Consider the following 24,096-nt stretch of genomic DNA (forward strand, 5'->3'; position numbering starts at 1 on the left):
AGCTTAAATTAGGTACGTCTACAAATACCAGTGATACTGCCTTAAAGCTGAAAAAGACAATTTGATACAGTTTAAGCTGAAGAATCTTTCTTTGAAACCGAATAAAAAAATTTGTTATATTAAGAACAGTTTCAAATATACTTTTAACACAATGGCATAACACAATAATTTAATATTTTAACATGATTAAGTTATGAGAAACATATTAATATAGTGCTGATCTTCTAAAGCATCAGTTCAAATACTCCATTTATCAACAGACCAATCTGATAGCCAAGCCGGTTTCACAGTAATATTTTAAAATTGTATAAAGGATATCAAGTTTGAAAAAAATGCCAAGAATGATTAATAGAAATAAACATTGCCCCATATAAAATTAGCAGCACAAATATTTTTATCCAAAAAAATCATAGTTTTTCACCCCCGAGCATTAAAACATCTTTAAATAATTTGCAAAATACCACATAATTCAATGGGATCATTAAAAGTTTCTCTAAAAAAAATAGTCAGGTAGTCCCTCAGCAAGTCTGCAGCAGTCTTACGGAACACACACTATTAATTGAGGGAAAAGTAATTATTAAAAATCCATCCTTAACCATGACTTTGCACACCATTATAAAGCAATATCATCTTTACTATGGAGACATACAGCCTGTCTGGCACCTTATTACATCTTCTGCAGTGAAGATTAAGGCTAATACTTATTTGGAAGACCAGCAGATCTTAACTCTACCTGAAACAGTCATCAGTAAGATTGGCTTTATACCTTCTTCATTTTTTCCACAAGATCCCAGTTAATTTGCTTTGGGGGTAATCTTTTCAACAGTCCACACTGTCCCGCACCGTAAACCCACGATCCAATTTGTATAATACTATTTAAGTCAAAATCAGATTTCTGTATTTACTGTAGGGCAGTACGAGAAGACGCATCCACTGAGACGACAGAGGACGGGACTGAATACACCCTCAGCAAGTTCACAGGCGATACAAAACCGGGAGGAGAGGTTGATACACCACGTAGCTGCACTGCTATTCAGAGGGACCTCGGAAGGCTGGACAAAGGAACTGACAGGAATCTCATGACATTCAACCCAGGGAAATGCCAAATCCCACACCCGGGCAGGAATAACCCCTTGCACCAGTACAGGCTGGCGGTCGACCAGCTGAACTGCAACTCTGCAAAGGAGGACCTGCGGTGACTGGTGGGCAGTAAGTTGAGCATCGGCCTGCAAGGCAGCCTTGTGGCAAGGGCAGCTAATGGTATCCAGGGCTGCATTAGGCAGAGCATTGCCAGCAGGTCGAGGGAGATGATCCTTCTCCTCTATCCAGACGTGGAGAGGCCACATCTGGAGTGCTGGGTCCGGTTCTGGGATCCCCAAGACAGGAAAGAAATGGTCCTAGGCAACCTGCTCTTGCTGACCCTGCTTGAGCAGGGGGGTTGCACCAGGTCATCTCCAGAGGTCCCTTCCAACCTAAAAAATTCTGTGATTCTGGCATCAGCTGGCAACTCTTTTAAAAACTTGAGTGATTTAAAGCTCCTTTCGAGTTACAGAGCACTCTGCAATAAGTAATTGTGAGCCAAGAATTCAGAGTTAATTTGTTCGTCCCTTTCCTTTTGCAACTACACTACGGCAGTAAATAGTATCACATTTAAAGTTACCAACGGATGAATAAGAGGTTCAGAAAGAAATGGAGTTTTGTGGAAAAAATATTGTAGAGCAATATACCAAAGTATGCAGAAACTACTGCTACTATTAACTCTGTAGAATGAGTAGAGAGGATATGGATTCAAAGAAAGACCTGTCAAGTGTAAGCCGAGGCTTTGCTAAGATAGGAGATAAGTACAGGTCAAATAGCGATATTTCACAGCTTTAAAGAGCTGTGCCTCTAAACGGAGATTCCAAACCCTTAAACCATTCACTTCCACAAGAGCAAACAACACTCACTTTCTTCTCCAAGCCTAGAGAATACTTTATTTAAAAATAGCTTGTTTACTGCAGATACCTATGTCTATACTCTTCCTTCACTGCAATGCACAGATTTGAAGGTCAGAAGGGAACACTGAACAACCTAGTCAGACTGCTAATATAACAAAGTGCTCTACCAGTTGGCCTGTACCTGCTTAAGTAGCTTCTGGTTTTAAAGCAATTTCCTAATGCTGATATCTATCTTTGCAGCACTTTTTGACCACGTTTGAATGAGCCCCTTACCTCGGACATAAAGTGTTATGATCCTCTCTCAAGCCAAAAAACATGTCGTTATTCAGGGCTAAAATTCATACACTAAAAATCTTCAGAGTCCCAAAGCTAATCCTTTCATTATGTCTAAATCTTTGCTGGCACTTACCTAGACTTAACGGACAGCACTTCTAGTCTCACCTTAATTACAAATCTCAATTTCTATAACACCTTCTTCTAAGTCTTCGTAAACTTGCTCTTCAAATTTATAACCCCAGACTTTGTTACTCCGGGAACAGAAACCTCCTACTTGACAACCTCTTTACCTCCAATTAAAATAGCACATTTTTATCTCCCGTTTTACCGGCTAACCTTTTATCCTCAAATAGTATCTCATGTGTGTACGCAGGTTCAGCCTTTATATTCTTTCAACCTTACCCTTGTTTTTTGTGAGCAACTACACATCATCCAAATGTATTGTTTGTAGTTGAAATGTAGTCTATTTTACTTCAGAAATTTAATCCTCTATGCTTTCTCTGACAGGATGAAAAGATTTATAGCACAACTGGACTTCTCCAGAATATTTTAGAAAGCTATTCTCCCTGGAGGTGCAGTCAGAGCTGAGACAGCACTAGACAGGCTGTAAATAACAAGATGATACAAGTCCACGGGAATATAAACAAACAAAGGCTGATACCACCAAAGCAGCCTTGGACTTGAATATATCTGAAAAATAGACCATCTCAGCAGCACCCCCCCCGCCATGAAAAAAAACAATATTTCAGGAAAAATGATTCTTTTCCCTCTTGTACCCGACTCAATTTTTATGAGTCTCCAAGAGGAGACAGGAATCTTACGGCACTAAAACTGTACGAAAGTTTAATACCATGTTCAGAGTCAAGGAGGTTATCTTCCCTGAGCATTCCAGGTAAAACTTAACGAAGGTTTTCATTTATTAGTGATCAAATATTGTAACTGTCATTTAAGATATTAGTTGCAGCGATTGTTATAGTCGGAGCACATCAAAAAGTCAGAAAATAAAATAAATAATTAGTCTAGTTCAGTACATGCTCCCCCTCAATAAGACTGTCCTCTTACCAAAAGAACACTGGTTCTTAAGTGAGATTCTGGTGATCTAAACAGGAATCTTCCACAGGTTTCCAATAGAGTACACGCCATTTCAATGTGGTGATGAGAAAAGTCTGACAGAAGCATCTGGTACGTATTCATATTAAAAAAAAAAAATGTGTTAAACATTTTTCCATTACAAAAAATAATACCTACTTGACTTTATTACACAGCTATTTTTTGTTCTTAAAAAGGAACATGGAATAGCAAATTGATTTCACTCATTCATTTTCATTTTTCATGGCCCACTTTATATTTAATGTAAAGCCCTAAATTTAAGTTGAATGTTTATCAGCATACAAATCAAGATGACACACCTAGAGATTAATACTTTGCAAGGTTGATTTTGCTCTTCAGTAAACAAAAGTACCTGCTAAGGTGGCATATAAGCCTCTCCTTGCAACCAGTGAAACACTTTCTGCCTCCGCCTTGTCCTTAACTAGTTATTTGTAAAAATTTAAATCAACACAACCAAAAAAAAAAAAGCAGCTCGTTTCCAGCTTTGCAACAAATAACGGATGAATAAGTCTACTTACTAGTAGACTCCATTGCTTTCCTTGAAAAAACATTAGCAATTTGGTCCTTATGTCCAAAGACAAAGTATATTTTAAGAGACTCATACTATTACTGAATTAAAACATCCTAATTTCTAAAACGACTATAATAAAGTATCTTCATAGACAGAAATAAAGTTTTAAACATCATATGCAATGAATTAATTGATAACATCAGTAGTAGAAATATGATGGGGAATAGGATAGACATGCATTCACAGCATGCACTGTAGCACACAAATATCACAACACCAACCTTTAAACAGTGGAGAGTATCATTTTTGGAGAACATCTTAAACTTTGTAAGCTCACCAATAAACCTCACAGTTTTATTCTTCGTTTCAATATTGATCTGGTCCTTTTTCCTCACCTTAAGGAAAAAAAAAGAAAAATGCATTTGATTTTAGGCTGCCAAATATATCTGTCTTTTACAAGATTACTTTCAGATGAAAGTACTGGATATGCTTGGGAACCGAGAAGTGTTTGGTTTTTGTTTGGTTCCTTATCCTCTATCTTTACCTATCTTTGTATTTCCTAAAACTTTCTCTACAGTCCTGTTTCTTCAGGAGCTTTTGGACTTTTTTCCCCACCCCACAGAAAACTCAGTCCTCTAACATATCAACAGTTAGAGACACGCACCAACCTGGCCATTCCCCTTTGGCCACAGTGAACTAGTGGTTAGATATTCTCGACTCTAAATCACTAAGACTACTGGTATAGTCCCTAAAGGAAATACCAAACACCGAGAGCCTTATCAGGTCAGGGTTAATAAAGTGCGAATTGCCTCCCCCCCCCCTTTTTTTCTTTTTTTTATTTAAAAGGTGTCCAACATAATTCTAGTAACTTCAGAGCACAGCTCTTCTATTTCTAAACATAATCATGTTCAGCAAAATACAAATTAGGATATTCTTCCACAATTTATCAGTTTTCTTTTGAGAACAAACAGTTAACTTCATAGAGTTTTAAAAAAAAAAAAAAGACTTGAATAAACCTAAATAATTCATATACTACTTCATTGACAATATCAGAAAAAAAATTTTTGAAATCTGTAAAATAAAGCTCAGAAAACTCTGAAGGAGTCATCACTGAGTACGGTAACTAATTCTGTTACAAAACCTAACACACAGTGGAAGAAACAACATTAAAAGGTGCATTTGCGAGTAATGAAAACTTTAGTTTCCATCATACATCTGAATATTAACTTTTCCTGTTTAAAGGAATGGATGTTTTAGAATTAATGGATATTTTAATTAACTATATTACAACAGTAACCTTTTGGGGGACACTGCTATTAGTATAGGCCAAATCTGATTCTAATTTTGAGTTACTTAATATACAAAAAACTCTAGTTGAGCACAATTTCTATTTTTTTGCAGCTTGTCATCATTGTTATATCATGTTACAGTTCAGGTTCATTTTAATTATTTTAGAGATTGAAGATGACACTACAAACAATGCATGCATGTATATACACACAGAAATATGTATGATAAGCTGTAAAAAAAATTTGATGCACAAATGAGTCTAATATTATACAACAAATCTGCTCAAATGACCTAAAAATATTCTAAATTATGTTACTGAATTTTAGAATTAGCATCTACATAATGTCAAGTATTATTTTTTTCCCCAGGAAAGATGTTATCAGATTGATTAATATGAATGCAGAAATAACCGAACTAACAAAACGTACATGAAATCTGAAATCCCCTTTCAGCATGGAACAAAGATCCTCTGCTACATCAGACATACAGGGATGCAATGTGGCAACCAGCCTTGCATAAAACGGTAGCAAATCCAACCTGCAAACAAAGGTTACACACACGTGTAAACTGAGATGGTAAAATACACAGCTAATTTATGTTCTAGAGAATAACTGTGCATATACGTGACAATTACGTACATACAACTTTACTGGCTCATACTTTAAGTTGCAATATCATTTAAAAATAACAATGCAAAAAGGTGTACCACCACATCCTATTGCAATGCTTCAGAGGTGATTTCCTTTCGAAATCATTGCTTTAAGTGAAATGCCAAACACCATCTTAACTATGGAATTGGGAACTTTTTCTCCATTCCACCTGTTGTCTTTCAGAAATTTCAAAGCACAAAGAAAATTAAGATGCCTGTCAATACGCAGAATGACAAAAATTCTTTGAGACAACTGCACTAGCTATTACTCAAAAAAATATAGTAACAGCAAATATAACTGGTAAGGTAAGAACTTCTTTATTTTTAAGTAGTGAACTTCTAAGCGCACACAGAGTTATTAAACAAAACAAAGCTCAGCAGATGTGAAGTGGCAACCCTTCTCCCCCAATCCTATCTAGTACTCCTATACAAAATAATATTTCTAAACTGTGTATTAGAAGAAAATTTCCATATTTTATCCTTTCTTGACTAAACTCCTTCATAACCATTTCCCTTTCACAGCACTGCTTTCTTCCCTTAGGGGATTTTGGCATGCAATTTATGTTTTCCTTAGTTTGCATTTGTTTCTTCCAAACGCAGACTCAGTTCGTAAAAAGTTATCTGTTTGTAAAAATGCCAGAGATGCCTTTAAACCCTGGTTCAGGCCATCACATAATAAGAGGGAGAACGTAACTCAGAGCTGCTTTGGCTAAACGTGCACGTATACCACTTTTAGATGCAGGAACCGGCAGCACAAATCCCATGCGCAACTCTTACAATACAACAAGGAAATTCTCCAAAAAAAAAAAAACAACCCACCCCACACACCCAAAATACATTCTCCTCCTTATTTACAGGATATGTTACTGCTGTAAACAGAAGATGAACTCTAGAAGAAACCTACTGTTATAACTGGAAAGAGAGAAATATCTTAAATTTACTTAAGTAAAATGAGAAATTATCAACAAGGGAAAAACGAATCTTCCTTCAGATTACACTTTATGAAGGATTAAGGTTTCCCTTCACACCACACCAGGAGGAAAAAAAAAAAAAAAACACTCACACTGCCAAAAAAATCTGTAAGGCCATTACAAATCAATATACACCGAGCTTGCCCTGTCACAAGACCGAAACTAGATGCAAGGACAGTAGAAAGACAAAACCCCCCCAAATTAAAGAGTATATTGCACAACAGCAGTAGAAAAGAGAGGGAAGGAAGTGTCACTGGAGCGTGTTTCCAAGATCTTCAACATCCATACACAGAAAGGACTACTACGTATTTACGTCACGGACTGGGAGAATTGGAATATGCTGCCTGGAAAAGGCAAAGCCTCCTACTAATGCATAAAACTCCTGGTGAAACATTACAGGCATCTCAGTTACCTGTTTAACAGGTTTTTATTCTTTCTCGTTAACCAATAACTGAGCCAGTATTTACATTTTTCAAGCTTGCTGGAAAACATGGTCAAGGATGACTACCTGCACCAAGTTACTACCATGTTATGAAACTTCTAACCGTTAGCTCTCCGAGAGGCAAAGGTCTCATTGCTTCGCACACACACACAAACTAAATTAAAGTAAGACTTTGGTTGAGTTGAGGGGGGCATGTTTTAATTGAGGGCATTCCTTTATGGCATTTCTCTCAAAACAAACAGCGGAAAGTTTTATTCAGATACGAACATGTACCTGCCAGCTGAGAGCTAACAACTTCATCTCCGCAAACTGAACACACCCAGGGAAAAACTAAATCTTAGAGGCCATTGTGGTTATCCCACCACAGAATACAATAGGTTTCTTCATGGGGAAGAATACTAAGACTGGGTATTTCTAAATAGGTGAAACACAATAAGGAAAAGCCTTGGGTGAGTTACTGTGAAGTTGGCAAGCAGAGCCTGAACCTGTTTGCGCTCTGGCGCAGGAGACACAACCAGCGGTCAAAACCGGAGAGACTGCAGGGTCAACGGCACCATCTGCTGGTACGCGTGCTCCTGCTAATCTAACCCGCTTGGTCTTTCCTCTGAAAGATTTTTCTTGCTGGAGAAAGAAGGGGCAGAAATCAATGAAAAGGCCGCAGCACGGCCTCCCGTTCCCGCTCTTCGGCGTTACGAAGCCAGCTCGTACCGTGCTCGCCGCAGCTGAGGCACTCATTCTCTGCAGCCCGTCTCAACCAGCCCGAACGTCCGCCAACGCAGCAAGGAGCCACTGCTCCTGACCGTTTTCATGCTGCCCAGGCACCTCGGACTGAAATCTAGTCAACTCCGGATCTCTGGGCCGCATGGACCACGCTCTAGTGAACTGCTTTTCGTAGAATGTTAAACGTTAGTTAATAAACAACGTAACGACTTTCTTCAATTAACGCCCTAATTGCAGCTTCTCCGGGACTGGGGTACTCGGAATTTTATGACAACAAAGTGATCAGGAAAGGGTGGAAGGGATGTTTTGGGCGTTGGCATACTTGCGATTCTCCTAGAAAACCAGCGTGGAGAACGGAGCAGTACAGCAAGACGCAGCACTCCTGCCTGGTAAACACAGCCATCAGCCAAGCAAACGAAATTTATTTATAGGTCCTGAACAGGTACAAACTGCCACCCACACTAATCAGTGGGAATAAGCCTATGATATGCAATTTTCATGCTATCAGATGAGAGGGTTTTTTTTTTTTCTTTGTTTGTTTCTTCGCTTTGGCATAACCTCCCCTAACTTAAGCAATTTTATCCTCAAACAAAAGAGCTCTGAAACATTGATGAGGCCAATTCAAATGAACAAAAAGGGCCTTGTTATGGAGGAATCTCTCAACTCCAGAAGCTGACAGACAGATGTACACAGAGGTTGGCAGATTTGAGTTAAAATGCTCTTAAATATTTAATATTCAAGAAGCAGTTAACTTCTGAAGTAAGAAAATCCACTGATAACGCTAAAGATTTCCGTACCATGAACAACATCTCCTTGCTTAGTAAACAGTTAACTTTATAGATCACCATATACAGCAATGGAAAAAAAAATGAGACCCCAGAACAAATAATTTACGTACTGGTTAGCATTTGCCTGGAATTGTTTAGACCTTAGAGATTTTAAATTTCTTATAGTGTTGTAAAACAAACAAACAAAAAAACCTAACAAGATTACAGTACGCAAATAAAGAGCAATAATTATGTGCGTCTGTCCAGGAAAATAATTCTGTTAGCTAGCAAAGAATTACACAAAGCTGCCCTAAGACTGCCAGCAGTACTGGTTAACTCACTGCACTGTCACCTCAGAACAAATGATATTGTCCCGAATTAAAAGGCTAATATTTAGTTTTAAATCAATTCTTCAATGCAAGTCCAAAAGCCACTTGTATACTAGCATTCAAAAAATCTTTAAAAAGGGCTTTCTGTTCTGTTTGGTTAGAGGTTCAAATTGCAGCTGAAGATTTAAGCGTAATCCATTTATAAGTATTCAATAGAGCAGTGTAATGCTGTACTATTCTGACACTGATCTACGGTTAGCTGAGGAAAAAAAAACGCCTTCCTTTTTTTGCCAAATTAAATTTGCCGTCCTGAAGAACCATGCATTTGTCCCAGCCTGGCCAACCCTAACGGGAACAAAAAAGTTTCCTGACAGAATGACATAATAATAGACGCTTAAAAAGTGTTTACACTAATTCTCCAACTCAAAAACATGGTTTTGTAATTTCTTGGTACAATAGTTATGCCCGTACTTTTCCAAAAAATGTGACCTCCCAAGAGAACGAACTAAAGTTATCCTGTTATTCAAGTATCTTATTTTGGCTGCCAGCATAATAGCTAGATTTGAACTGTATTATCTGATATGCTTGGACACCATTTGAAAGATATACAGCTTATCTACATCCTATGAGGACCCTGTTCCTCAGTACCAAAACCAAACCAAACCAAACAAAAACCCAACACCCTGCACCACGCTTTCTGGCATTTCTGTTTCTCCAGTAGCATGCTGGAGGCGTCCTGGAATTTGAGGGGAGGGGGCAGGCGGGAACAACAAGACCCAAAAACCCAAACAAAAAGCCTGCAAGTGTGCAGCAGTAACTACCGAGCGTAAAGAGGTATCAGTATGGCTCATTTAAGTGATTCATGAAAAGAATACACTTTCAATGCACAGTACACAGAGTTTTGGAGATAAGTAGTGTGTTATATATTTGTCTAAATCAATGTGCATCATTTTACAGCAACTGTCAGCACTGTATGCTACATACACACTTCGCGTTTTTCCCCACAAGTAATACACATACCGACTTAAAGACAGAAAATGGAGTTGCTCCTTTACCAACGGCAGTAAATAAATATAAATATTCAGGCAGACTGCCCTTTAAAACCATCTGCATATATGGGCAGTTCAGCTGGCATTTTCACTGTGGCTGCGGTTCAGAACAAGAAGCTCAGTCAGCAAAACCTGCTTCTCCAGCTTGGTGATGCCCTTCTCTCACGGGGCTACTAATGCAGGCAAAAGGACAGGGAGACGTACGCAAGTGGACATCTTACAGTTGGAAGCTGGAGGGTTAATTAGTCCAGTGGGTCTCAGAGCGGACAGGAGAAAAAGATATAAAACAAGGGAAAGGGACAACATTTTTACGAGGAAAGGAAACACTCAAACAACAACAAGGAGGAAATCAGTTGAGAAACAACAGTCTTACTTCCAATCCATTTGCTTGACTCATATCTTCACTTCGGAGTAATGCAATGCATTACTAATGCAAACCAACTACACTATACACCCTATTAGTTTGAGTTGCCACAGTCGATCTTGTTTTTTTAACCCCTCCTCCCCCCCCTTTTTAAAAAAAAAAAAAACAAACAAATTAGGGGGAGACCTATCATTGAGAAGAGCAAGAATCAGTGGCAAAGTGCAGAGCGTATAGTCCTGATCTAAGAAATATCTCCTTATGCTACAACGCCCCAGGAATTTCACCTTTCTTTTGACGGGATTTGTGAAATCGCACTGCTAACTTACAAGCTATGGTGGTGTTCTGCTCTAAAATTATTTCTGTTGGGCATAACGTTAACAAGTTCCTGGCGGTCATTATCGTCCAGTACGCTTCAGCTTATGCGATCCAAACTTAATGCATCTTCTAACAGGGTCTAAGAGTTAATGATCAATCTGAACAACCTGGCCTCTACAGCACAAGAAAGAAACATAAGGGAGTGGTGCAAATAGTACTGTATGTTCATAGACCAACCATTAAGTCACTTCCATTTTGCAAACATACATGGAAAACTCTGTAAAGGCAGAGCTCAAGTCTACATCATCCTGCTGATTTACATTGCTGCATATGGTTTTAAGTTTTGAGCAAATGCTCTTCTCAAATAGTGTGTTGATGTGATTATCAGCCTGTTCATAAATAGTAAGAGTTATTTCCTTTACATCATAAATTTAGGCTGAAGAGCACCTTGTTAGCTCTAACATAGAACATACTGAACTCCCAGAACTTGAAATATTAATTAGTGATAGAGGAAGACTGATTAGTCAAATCCATACTTTTGGGAGAAGAGAGTAAGTGAATGAACAATTTTAAGCACTTCCTTCCAACTGCACAACTCATATCAAGGTAGATTCAAGTTAGTATGATTCAGCAACAAACCACTGCTTTAACAGACAGAAGTGCAGGGTCATTAGCATAGCAGATGCTTATTACAAATGGGATGCAGAAATAGGCTGGAAATAAGGTTGAAAACACAATGCAAGAACAAAAGGCTTAAGAACAAGGAAAACAAAACACTCAAGTCTGTTTATTCAAAACAATTAATAGTCCACAAGAGCCTTAAGACTATAAAACAGACGCTCAACAAAACACAGTTCTTTTCCCCACAAGGTTAAAAAGGGAATGGAATCAAAGTCGTGTGAACTATAACAGGAAATCCAAGATGACGACAAAACACCTGAAACCAAAAGCTGCACCAGAACAACCTCTCAGAAGCGATTAAGAACAGGAGAAAAGCAAAGCAAGAAAAGTGACTCCTTTGTAATTGCACCTATTCAAGGTGCAAGTTTAGCACAGAGTTTAGACAAGTATATAATGCTTCTTATGTACTTGTTATTATTTCTTTAAGCAAGGCTCTTTGTGTAAGTGCAGGAACCTTTCTTACGCAAAGAGGGAGACAAGAAAAAGAATAGCAAAACTTTACACGGACAAATCTACGGATGGGCGAGGCCAAGCTCAAACTCTTACGCTTGCGTTCTCTAAGCCGGCCAGTCAAGAACCAGCTCTATTCCAGAAGCCATAACACTGTAAAATCTAATGGCTATCCACATACCAGAGCCAATATGTCACAAGATATCCTCTTTCCTCAGTGATACTGGGCTCTAACTATTCACAGGATTATAAAAAAGGCAAGTTTTCCCGACTGAAATATATGCTTTTTTGCCATAATGTGGGATTTGTTGTGAAAAAAAAAAAAAGAAAAAAGAAAAAAGCGCCATGAATAGATCCACTGTAAAAACACATCGAAAAAAAGAAACTAATTATTAAGAAATTCTATTCTGCTACGAGAAAAATATATTTTTAAGTTGTTTATAAATCCTGTATTTTTTCGGTGCTCCAGCATATATCACTTGGAAAGCACACAGCAGGAGCAAATGTAGTAAACAAATGTGACTTGAAAGCAGCATCAATTTAAAAAAAAAAAAAAAAGATACAACACAGGCTATGTTAAATAACCAAAGCTGGATCCACATTTCTCCCCTCCAGTTCTTACCTTTGTCTAGGAACTATGAAAAGTGCTCGTACTAATTTTCTTCTATTGGCTTTTGTATTCATATTCATGCAAAAATCCATTGCTGCCTATAAAGACAAGAGTCAAAATTTCACCTTTAAATGTAAATGTTTTTATTTACAGCAATAAAATATGTTTTTTAAAAAGTATTCTTTTACACAGTCTTGCTTGTGTTACATGTAGCTGCTTTTAGAACAACCATGAACAAAAACATTCATTCTGTCAGAACTGACACAGTTAGAAAATATGCAAAGATACTGGAATACAGACCGATTCCTTGGATCGACACAAGGAAAAAAAGCAGCTTTAGGTCAAAACCTACTTGGTTAAAAACTTCAGGTCAGAAACCTGTCAGGAAGTAATGGGGTGGGGGGGGGAAGACGGGGGAAAGACAAGTCTATTTCTGTTGAAACAACCCATCACATATGAGAACAGGCAGATGGAAGTCAAACTCTTCTGTATCAGATGATACTTGGGCAAGGGCTGACGAAATGGGAGAGAGAAAAGATCTCCTCTACATTAAAAATGGAGTCAGCAGTAGCTGACTCCAAAGCTTCAAATCTGTATTTCTGATCAATTGATTTGATTTAGCATCACATGCTTGTAAGATTGGGGGGAAAAAAAAGACAAGTATGACTATACCTTGTCTATGAGGTCTCTGTTGACGCAATTTGGAAGCTGCTGAAGAAAAGCATCTACTATAAGTTTTAAATGAGATCCAGTACTGGCTTCTTCATCCTCTTGTTCTAACAAAGTGAAATAAACAAGTGGCACACAACTTTAATCTGTGAAATATAATGGTTGACTATTACATTACAAATGCACTATGCTTGGGGAATGTTCAGCTGTTAAAACATTCATCTATAGATTCCAAACATAAAATGAAAAAAATTGTACTCATCTATGTTAAAAAAAAAAAAAAAAAACATTGATTGCCTACACAGACCAAAGTCAAAAATCAAATTTTTTACCTTTAAAACTTGCCTTCCTCTTCTTGAATTACTAATAAATCAAAGTTCCCTGCCTCCTAATTTATACTGTGGGGTACAACAACAAACGCATACTTCTAGAAAACCATGGTAATCTCTTCAGACAATATAATGAGGACCACAAGGAGGCCTGAACATGGGGGAAGCAAAGAAAAACCTACTGTAATTGGGGATTCTACTTTTTATGCATGTTTTCCATGCCTGAGAACTATTTTTTGACCACAAACATCCACTGAGGACATTCCTTCACCGGGCATGTGCTTGACATCTCTTCACTTGAGGCTACAAGAGCTGGAGGAGGCCAGCTTAATTCCTTCGGCTGTACAGAAAGCAAAGAGTGCCGAACCACAAAGCACCTAGGGTGGAGGGTTGACTACATAGCGATGGCAAGGTAAGCGACAACTTGTTTTTTCAAGCAAACGCTCCTGTGTAATTTGCAACATACGAAGCAGTGACAGCAATCTATATCTATGGAGCGTGTTAGTAAAACTGTTGAAGTAAAACACTGCAGGACCACACTGCTGGCGAATTTCAGATTTTACAACATCAACTACAAAGACCTCACCAGAGCGATCCCACTACATCTACCCTCCAAATGCAAAACAAGTGGGATGCTTCAGAAGAAGTTGCAGAACTTACTGAAGTCTCAGAGAGCCTAACTTGCCCCATAACAGAGTTACAAGCCAAAACAATGAGCCATAATGTACGCATTTGGAAAGAACTCTTCGTTGGCCAAAGCGATACAGGAGAACACTGCTTCCTGAAAAAGGAACATGGTGAAAGTCGGGTTCCCTTCAGTTTGACTGAGGATTTGGGCAAGAACGAGAACCCCTAGGAGGTATCTGACAGGAAAAGAGGGAGAAAGAGACAGACGGGTACACTTTACAAATAAGAATTTAGGAGCACAGGGGGAAAAACCCCACCAACGAACCCTTCTGGTAACGCCACTTTGTCTTACCTTACTGCGTAGCCTGTAAAACTAGCATAAAGGATTGAAGTTCCTTTTTAAGCTATTGAAAAAGCAAAGAGACAAAGATGCTATGTTGCAGGATCTGAATAAGATAGAGTTGAATGGCTTCCTATTGCACTCTGAACACGTCAACAGAAATAAGCACTAACTTTGGAGGGGGGAGAGGGAAGGAGCAGGGAAGGAACTTGAGCTCAGTTAGAGAAACACCAAGAATTGTTCCCTCCCTGCCCAAGGAACACTGCTGACCACCCTTTCTTAAAGATGCTAGAAATTAAATTAGATGAGCGTCTCTTCTCTCGCTAATGTTTAGAAGTTGGAAGGACAACATAAAAGGGTTCTTTAAGAAAGGAGAAAAAGGAGAAAAAAAAGAATAAAGATAAGAGAGACCTTCCAGATGTTGAGATAAAAGAGGACCCTGAAGTTTTAAATCGTTAATGGAACACTGACTCTCTGATCGCCCACATAAGCCAGATGTGGGATTCACTAGAATGCATGCTCTTGAACGAGACAATTTTTATTAGCAAATATCTAAACGCTTTAAAAAGATTTGCAGCCACATCTTCCTGTTTCCTTCTAAAGGTCTTCTATCTTCCCCTACTGCTGTCTGTTGGCTTCCTTTCAATTTTCTATTCCACCAGACTCAGTACTCTTGACATAAATCAAAATCTTAGACTAAAGCAGATCAGTCTTTGCCAGTCTAGCTGCTTTGCAAGACAATCTTTCAGAAGATCCTACTATCCCAGTCCATTTCAACGGTTCCCAAATATATCCCTTCCTTGATTGGTCCTCTCTCTCACTGGAAGACTACAGACGCTCTCAACATACGCCTATGTATTTCTTTCTCATCACAGTCCTTGGATCCTTCCTGTGTAGACAGAATTTGTTATAGTACCTTAAGCATGTTTGAGACTTAAGACTGTAAATAAAAAAAAAATTTTTACAATGACAGGAAATGACAAAGCCAGGGCTTCCCCCTCTAAGACAAATAACTATCTAAGTAGGCAAACCATGCAAAAAAAATTGTTCAGTTCTTGCTCTTCCACTTTGATCCTCTTGAGTTCCAGTCTTTTGGAATCACGCCATTTTAAAACCATGCCTCAACTCTTTTTAAAATGTACTATAATTGGCAATGTCCAATAATGGAGATCAGAATTCAAATTTTCTTATCTGGTTGAAGACCAAATCATACCGTAAGATCACTGTAGTTACTCTTTGCTGTGGTTTGGGGGTTTTTTGTTTGTTTATTTTCAGAATTCTTTGTATTTAACCAGAACTTCATGGTATCCTGTCATTTTCAGAGAGCAGAACTGAGAGAGCACGAGAAGACGCTAAGGACTGACTTACTGACAGTAGGCACAGTGTACTTACTGTGAGCACTGTGTACTTACTTCAGTATGTTCCTCGTGCAACGATTGGCGCCAAATAATCTTCGACTTCAGTAACAATAGCTATTTGTCTTCCCTTATACTTATATGCACACTTTCTCAGAAAGCCCCGACTCATTTCCCATCATCTTTTCTATTTTTACAGAGCTATAATGCTACAGAGGGCCCTTCTCCACCTATGCCATTGACCTCTTCCCCCGCAGAAACTCCACCCTGCCAGAAAGCTTCAGCCTATTTTGTGGAGTATCATGCAGACAGGAACCCAGACAGTAGCAATCACAGAAAGGGTTTTGCAATGCTAGTAAGCTATCCCTCTGTGAAATGACCTTCTGTATTTGATCATGCAGGAGCCATCATATAGTAACATTTAGATATTACTAACCAATACCATAAGCAAGTTGACGCCCGAGTCTCCCTTCCGCAGAGCCCTTAAGCATAAGGTTAAACGCCTTGTTGAATCAAGGCCTCACTGAGTAATGTGCCCAGAACCCAGTCTCCCTAATCATCTCATTCCACAAAATATTTCCTAATAAATGTTTTTAAACATCTTAGATTTTTTTTTTTTTTATTCCTCCTCTTCTGGTAAGAGCTTTACTAGCTCTGTAAATGGTATACCAAGTAACAGTATAGTATGCCAAGCTGAGTGTTAATACTCATCTTCTGGGCATTCTCTCTATTGCCAACTACCTGACAAAAACTGATGCTCTATATACATGCATATATATTAATACCAGATTCCCCCTGATCCCAGTACCGTGGATTTCCTCTACCCTGGCCATTCCTCACTTCACTTTGTCTCCATTCACACAGCTTCATTTATTCCATTTACTCTTCTTTTTTTAAACACAACCTCAAAACTCACTTCTTTCAGCTTGTTTTCCGTCACTATTTTCAGCTCCGGTGCTATCTGCTCCCTCTCTCTTGCCTGAGCATATTGAAAATAAGAAAATTAAAGTTCACTCAATATAAACATAATACAGAAGCAAAATAAGCTAGCTGAATACTTGGTAAACTATTAATATTCTTCAACTAACAGCATCAACTTCCCTGTTACACGTCGTAGTTTAAAGTTATGCTGACTACAGCCTCTAACTTTTTGGAAAAACGTGGAGAAGCAGGCATTGCAACGAAGAAGGATGCTATAGCAGAATAGACTTGCTTAGAAAACATGCACTTTGGAAAACTGAGATCCAGGTGGTATCTCATCTCCTTCGCCCTCGGATACAGAGGAAAACAAAATTAAAAAAAAAAAGTCTCCAACAACTGCAAGGAGATGCAGAAGTAACAAAAGTCATCCAGCAGCTACTGTCTGACTTGACTCTACCATATCTATCTTTTTTTCCCCTTCTCTTTTCTCTTCTCCTCTATAATTTATCTTATTCCCTCTGCCAATGAAACCCACGCTCCCAGATTTTCACAACTAAAACCATTTTTCTTCATGTGGATCTTCCATCTGAAAACCTGCAATACCTCATGCATCCTCTCTTTTTATACTGAAAGGCCTATCTCAATCTAGGAATATTCTGTTCTATGTTTTTCAGAGTGTCATAACACAATGCTTTCCTCTTTTCACCAGCTTTCCATATACTACTACTACCAACTTACCTCAAATGAAGATACATAAAATTTTTCAGCATATATCAAAAAAAGCTAAAATTTCATTTTGCAGCTGAAGGACACTTACTTTTCAAACCACAGTGAATTTTAGTTATGAAGTAGTAAGGCTGGCATGTGGAGGTCAGGGGAAAAAAAAAAAACACAACAACCACCATCCCTCAGATGGCAGTATGTCACAAAACTAGTAACAATGTCTCAGTTCAGATCTTTGCTAATTATGTGTATCTGGTGTTAGCAACTCAGTGCATTCAGACTACCACAGAAGAAATCATTGTGTTTCTCTGTTTCAAGTAACATGTTTCAAGTAAAGTGCACAGTGCTGATTTTAACCTAGTGTTCTGAGGGAATAAATCTTCTTTGATTGTATTTATTGTCTTTTCCATCAATGACTTTTGAAGCTACTCGTCAGTCTCAAACAAATTTGACACAGGTATAGAAGTCTGAAGAATACTCAGTTTCTACTTGTCTTACAAGAGTAAGCTGATGAGTAAAGACAGACATGAAGCAATAGTTCTCTGCTATGAAAAAGCCGACACCGTGAACCAAAGGGCATTTACCTTCTTCAGGTAGAAAGCAAAAGGGTGTCTTTAAGGATGGGCTGTTCAATGACAAAAAATTCTCATTCTGACACATTTCAGATGAACCTTTCAGATGGGAGTATGTTTAACTATGAGTGAATAGCTGCTTTTAAAGAAAATCCAGATTCCATCTTGCAGTATCACATTACAGGCGTTACCCTACTTGTTACAATGAGAAGCACGAGCAGTCCTTTCCGTATCATTGTACATACGCAGACTGGCATTGCCTCCCAGTGAGCTAGAACTATATAGAGGCTGCAGCTTCTGTTTCCGGCTTTCATTTCCTGTTACTTCTCACTTAAACAATTCTCAGGATCTTTCTCTCACATATTTGGATTAATCTTTATCTTCCTATCAAATCAAAAATCCCTTCAAGAAACAAAAGAAGGAAATAAACATTTGGAAGAATTTGGTTATTACCCAAATATTCCTCACCTAGCTGGCAGGCTAGGCCCGATCCAGAATGAAAAGCTCCTTTTCTTTCTGATTTCAAGATGTTAACTCTGTGTACCTCCCTTACAGATAGCTAGAACGAAGCCCTTTACTGTTTTGTTGCTTGAGGTCTCTAACAGGACAACATAACTCAGGAAAGGTGAAGGTGCTACAATTTAACAAAACATCTTAATCAGCTTAATGAGTTGATCATGTGACTACCCACAGAAGAGAATAAACGGAAGTGAAAACTTGTTCAAAAGAAGAGGGTACGACTTCTCTCATCCTGTCCAGGCAAAGAAAGGAAAAACGTTAAGGAAACGTTTCGGAGGATTATCCTGATGATTTTTGTTTTGGTTTTGAGACTACTTGGCAAATAAACTGAATTGTAAAATTTTAACTCGATTTTCCCAGCTGCCAAAACAGCTAACATGCTTTCTAACTACAGGTCTCTCTTGTAGCTCCTGGCATGAACAACGATCTCTAGAAGGGGTCACAAAAAAAAAAAAAAAGCTTCCTTCCTAAACCAGTCATATTCTGGAACAGCCTCGGCTCATTTCTTTGAATTTGTGACCAGTGTAGCCCTAGCCTTAGGTTCCATTTATCTAACTTCAAGCACACAGTGCAGTGATGTAATTTAAAAACTCAAATGCTCTAAGCTGTCTCCATCATCAGTAGAGAGAAACTGGCACTTTGAGGTTGATTTCGGCTTTGACTAGCTTGACAAAAGATCCATGCATCAGCTTGCTGAGATGAATCTATACTTTAAATGCTGATACAGCCTTTTCCGAGGCCTGACCTTCTTTGCCTTGCTGTGAACTCTAGGGTTTGAACTTTTGACTTCGACTTCTTAGCTTTTAAAGCCCAAAGCCGTTTCGTGCAAGAGGATGATTAGATTATAAAATGGTGAGATCACATAAAATTTCCATTTTTATACCACAGAATCTCCATCTAGCAGAACCAAGATGCAATGTTTTTACATTCTGGGCAGAGAGGAGCATCCTACTTCAGAAAATAAAGAGCAGAAACTGCATTGGTCCTTGGAAATACAAAGGAATATTGCAATATCTGGGATCCAAGAAAACACCTCACTTGGTTCTCCATCAATCTGGCCCCTAACACTTACTTAATGCTGCTTTTCAGTAGACTCCCCAAATTCAGTAGCACAGCAAAGAAAAGCCTCATAGCTCTCATAAAAGAGGCATTCAAGAAACATTTTGCTGCTGTTCTACCTAGTCAACCTAACACAGATACAGATTTTACAATCTGTAGAAACTCTGTAAAAATTGTAGCACTTCCCACATAATTAGCAGAATACATAAGGCCTGACCAGATTCCTCTATGTAAAGCCATACCATCAAAAGAAAAATCTGTCTCTGACAATGAGGAACAGCTGAATCACAGATTTTAAGATGAGTTACAAATAAAAAGGTATTTTCTTAGTACACTAACCACACTTGTTGAGGAAATCATTTGTGCACTGAAACCTACATACTTCTTCGCAGTCACTTCTCAGAGAACTGCCTGTATTTTTGTCTGTTTTAGAAAGTCATATAAAGGAATCTATTAACTTTCATCACAAAGTTCAGTAAAATACTTTTCACTGGTATGTGAACGTCTTGCTAGGAACGCATTTATGACCACAAGATTAATCTGAAGCAAGAAGCAGAACTCATTCTAAACAGTTTCTAGATGCTCAAGTTTAAACTAAAAAATTCTAAAATATATATAAATATATACCTACATATAAATAGGTAATGAGGGAGTTTTTTATATCTAGGGACTAATATCAGGTCCAATAAACAGTCAGAAAGCAACAAAGGATTCTGAAAACTACTTATTTTTACCTTGTTCATCGAGAAGCTTTTTTGTAAGATCTTCTGCCTCATCTCCACAGTCTAATTCCAGGGGATCATCATTAATATCCAAGTTCTCCAGCTCCAACTCCAAATCTTCACTCCCAGGTGCTTCCTTATTATCTTTGGCATCTTTTGAATCTAGTTAAAGTTAAGTAGAAACATCAAATTACTAAATAGATGCAGTCTTGACTGGAATACAAGACAACTCACGCATCTAAAAACTACGTCTCCCTAGCGTCATTACTTCACCACGTTTCCTTTTAGCAAAGTTGGGTCTACTTCTTTATATTACACTCTCCCATTTGCTAGGTCCCAATGCTTTGACATCCTTTGACATGCCTGAAAAACTGCCCCATTTACAGTTCCCTATGAAGGGCTCTGTTAAGGACTTCCAACACCGCGCAACATTTTGGTTTGTTCTGAACTATACTTGCTACTTTTTCCATGGAATCACGTGCATACATTCAAACAAGACAAGATGCTTAGAAACGTAGTGGTCTAAGTGGTCTCTCTGTTTGAAAAGGATTACCAGGTCATCACATGGAAATAGCAATCAAAACTATCTTGCATACTGGGAGGCACAAAACCAAAAATAGTTTCCTCCAAAATACCAATGAATGAATTAATAGGTAAACATTATTCAAAAAGAGCCAATGACTCAAAGATAGAAATTCTAATGTTAGATGCATGCTGCATATTCTTTACAGCTCAACTGATAACAGAATTGACATAGCAAGGCAAAGAGAAATCGTTTTACACAGACCAAAAGCAAGTAACACAGAACAGAAGGAAGATATAGAGGAAAAAAAAAAGTTGAATCTTTCATGAAGAATTTTATAGTTAAAACACCTGCCCTAAATCTTGTCAAATGACATCCTACATTCTAACTCTTCTTCACAAAACAATGAATTTGAAAACGTTCTGAAATTATGTTGCAAGCATCACCTTCTCATTCCCCTCAAAATAATCAGATACTGTAAGCTCCACAAGAGATGTATTATGCATAACATCAATTAAGAATCTTATAAACATATTCTTCTTTGAAAACTCATGAACATCTAAACGAAGAAGCAGAAAGAAACAGAAAATATTTTTCTTAGACAACACCAATCCAGCACAGATTTTTCTTCCCAACAGAATACAGTCTACAAAAATTCCCTATCTTTTTAGGCCTCATTTGTAGGTTACATATATGCTTCATAAAAAATAATTTTCAAGCTAAAAAATGTCATTAAAACACTTAATTTTTTCAAACAAAAATATAACGAAGCTTCTAAACAGCATGCACTTTATATGGAAATAGTATATTCACAAGGGAGGCAACGTGTTTAGAATCACAGAATCATTCAGTGTGGAAAGGACCTTGGAAAGTCCCTAGGCCAACCTTCTGCTCAAAGCAGGTCAGGACTGACTTCAGACAAGTTGCTCAGGGATTTTGCCATTTCAGTCCTGAAACCCTACAAGGATAGAGATCCACACGCTCTCTGGGCAACCTGCTCCAACGCCTAATAATCCTCACAGGGAAAAAGCAGAATTTAGAAATCAGAAAGCAGGCCGAAAGCTAGAAAGTTCATGCTCCGTTCCTAATTTTCTAAAAAGGTCAATATTGATTATGTAGCCCACGTCTTTGCTTCTTACCTAAATGCCAAAATAGCACTTTTACCCAAAAGTGCATCTGCTACTTTTTGCTTTGAGCCAGTCACAGCAACTGTCATTTTTATCCTACTATAACTAGCCTATCACCGACTGGCTGTGAAGGCAGGGTTAGATCAGAACTGATGAACTATCCAGACCTTTTCACCTGCCATAATTTTATACTGACACAGTCAGTGTGGAAAAAACAAGCAACCACTAACATTTGAAACTGATCATTTGAAATACTAACTTTGAAAGTAAAGACTAAACCTGTGGGTTCCTCACAGAAAAGTTAACATCTACTCACATTTGTTAATCACTGATTATTTTAAATTTAAATTACTGTTAGCATTAAACTGCACTTACATTTTTTCCTAAACATCATATTTAGATAATACCTATCCCACATAGTTTCTTCCCTAAAAATTCACCTGACTTGGTGTACTGTTCTGATCACAATAAATTATTTCATTAGAATGCATTATTCCATCAAATCTGTGTATCTGTTGGACAGGATAAATGGATTTAAAAAAAAAAAGACTCAAAAAAATACCCATGTATCTAAGCATTTTACCTCTTGACTCATCCTTGCCGGAATCCTTGCTCTGGGAACATTTTTCATTGTCTTTAAACAAAATTGCTGGCACAAAAGCCTTTAAGTCAATGAGATTCTCATAAAAATTTCTAGCATCTTCGTCTTCCCAGATACCCCCCTCCAGGTCATATTCTCCAGGCTTGCCCGGTGTGAAAATGTCAATACCGGGCCCATGCTCTGCAAAAATAGTGAAACCATTAGAAAGTCATTTCCACAAATTTTACACCTTAAAAGGGGAGACACTGTAAGAGACAGAAAACAGTAAAAACAAAAACAAAAAAAAAGAAAAAACCTTTTAAAGTCATGCTAACCCATTTATGAATACCTTTGTGCCCACTTAAGTATTCTAACATATAACAACGTGCTTGTAATAGCCTGATTACAATTTTAAGATACCTTGGCGGTTACAAATTTGATACCGACAGAAAGATAGTATCAGATGAAAAGGTGAAATACGTAAAATTAACAAAGACTTTCTGTGGTATCAGAACAGAATGCTATAACAGATTTCATCCGCATTATAAAAAGCGATTATTTTGAGCACGATGAACTGTATCCCATTACACTTTAAGAACAGGGGAGCTTAAAAAGTATACTTTAAAGTTGGGGCATTCAAGAAAAAGTTTATTTCTGAGCTCAAGATCACTTTGGGCAGAAGGTAAATGCAAGATGTCAACAATGTCTCTCTGCAAATCTGAAACGTGAAATTCATTCACTTTGCAAAGTAAATGTTGTGCTTCTCCTGGGGGGTCAGAGGGTGTCGCAGAGAGCCACCTAGCGGCTGATTTGACACAATACTTTCCTGCTCTTGACAACATCCTGACGCAAAATACACTTAAAATACTTTTTTGAACAGTATCAGATCATAGAACTCTAGCATATAGTATTTCTTTAAATATTAAAGAAACAATTCACTCCATCATTTAACAGAACCTAAGTCGAAAAATATTTTTCATTTTCCATTCATTCCTGTACTACCTGAAAAGAGCTAAAGAGATACTAAAGTTACTATAACTGCACAGCATATAGATAAATAGTTAATAAGCTGGGGTTTAATTATTTCCCTAGAGAACACTTTATTATTCTCCAATATCCTTAAGGGGGAAAACCCTTAACCAGAAGAAATCAACGGGAAGAACATGCCAGCAAGAGGGTTTTGGTTAGCTCCACCACCATGCCCAAGAAAAGTCCTGTGCCCCGTTGACTTGCTTGAGAAGATGGCATACCCTCGGGTGTTGGTTTGTCTTGGGGAAGGTCAGGCATGTTTTCATCCAAAAGATCAGCCAGAGACTGAGAATTTGCCAACAGCTTCTGATAGGACATTGCAAATTCCTCATATTGCTTGTGCCGATCTTCGCTCAGCTCTCCTTTGGAGTGAAGAATGCGCCTACAAGGATGAAATTTTAAAAGTTGCAGTTAGCCAACCTTTTCCATTAAAGATAGTTGAACTATAATCAACTACTACCAATTTCTCCACTTAGGAAAGCCAACTCTCCCTCTCTGAGGGAACTACGTGCGTTCTAGTTTAGACTGCA

The 24,096-nt window shown here is 38.1% G+C and overlaps 1 protein-coding gene across 7 annotated transcripts in view; it reads right to left on the reverse strand.

Moving 5' to 3' along the window:
- Nucleotides 1-24,096, reverse strand: part of UPF2 (UPF2 regulator of nonsense mediated mRNA decay) — a 73,918-nt gene that overhangs the window by 35,772 nt on the left and 14,050 nt on the right. For 4 of the 7 annotated variants that reach the window (XM_068911565.1, XM_068911492.1, XM_068911945.1 and 1 more), the window contains exons 4-12: nt 23,788-23,948; nt 22,541-22,738; nt 20,320-20,469; nt 16,708-16,770; nt 13,144-13,247; nt 12,484-12,569; nt 5,553-5,661; nt 4,116-4,229; nt 3,276-3,392 (exon numbers count right to left, since the gene is read on the reverse strand). In XM_068911565.1, the coding sequence (XP_068767666.1) occupies nt 3,276-3,392; nt 4,116-4,229; nt 5,553-5,661; nt 12,484-12,569; nt 13,144-13,247; nt 16,708-16,770; nt 20,320-20,469; nt 22,541-22,738; nt 23,788-23,948 (1,102 nt within the window). The remainder of the gene's footprint in view (nt 1-3,275; nt 3,393-4,115; nt 4,230-5,552; nt 5,662-12,483; nt 12,570-13,143; nt 13,248-16,707; nt 16,771-20,319; nt 20,470-22,540; nt 22,739-23,787; nt 23,949-24,096) is intronic. The other 3 variants (XM_068911788.1, XM_068911714.1, XM_068911881.1) reach the window with 1 other exon arrangement.

The sequence above is a fragment of the Struthio camelus genome, chromosome 1, assembly GCF_040807025.1.
Source record: "Struthio camelus isolate bStrCam1 chromosome 1, bStrCam1.hap1, whole genome shotgun sequence".
Lineage (NCBI taxonomy): Eukaryota > Metazoa > Chordata > Aves > Struthioniformes > Struthionidae > Struthio > Struthio camelus.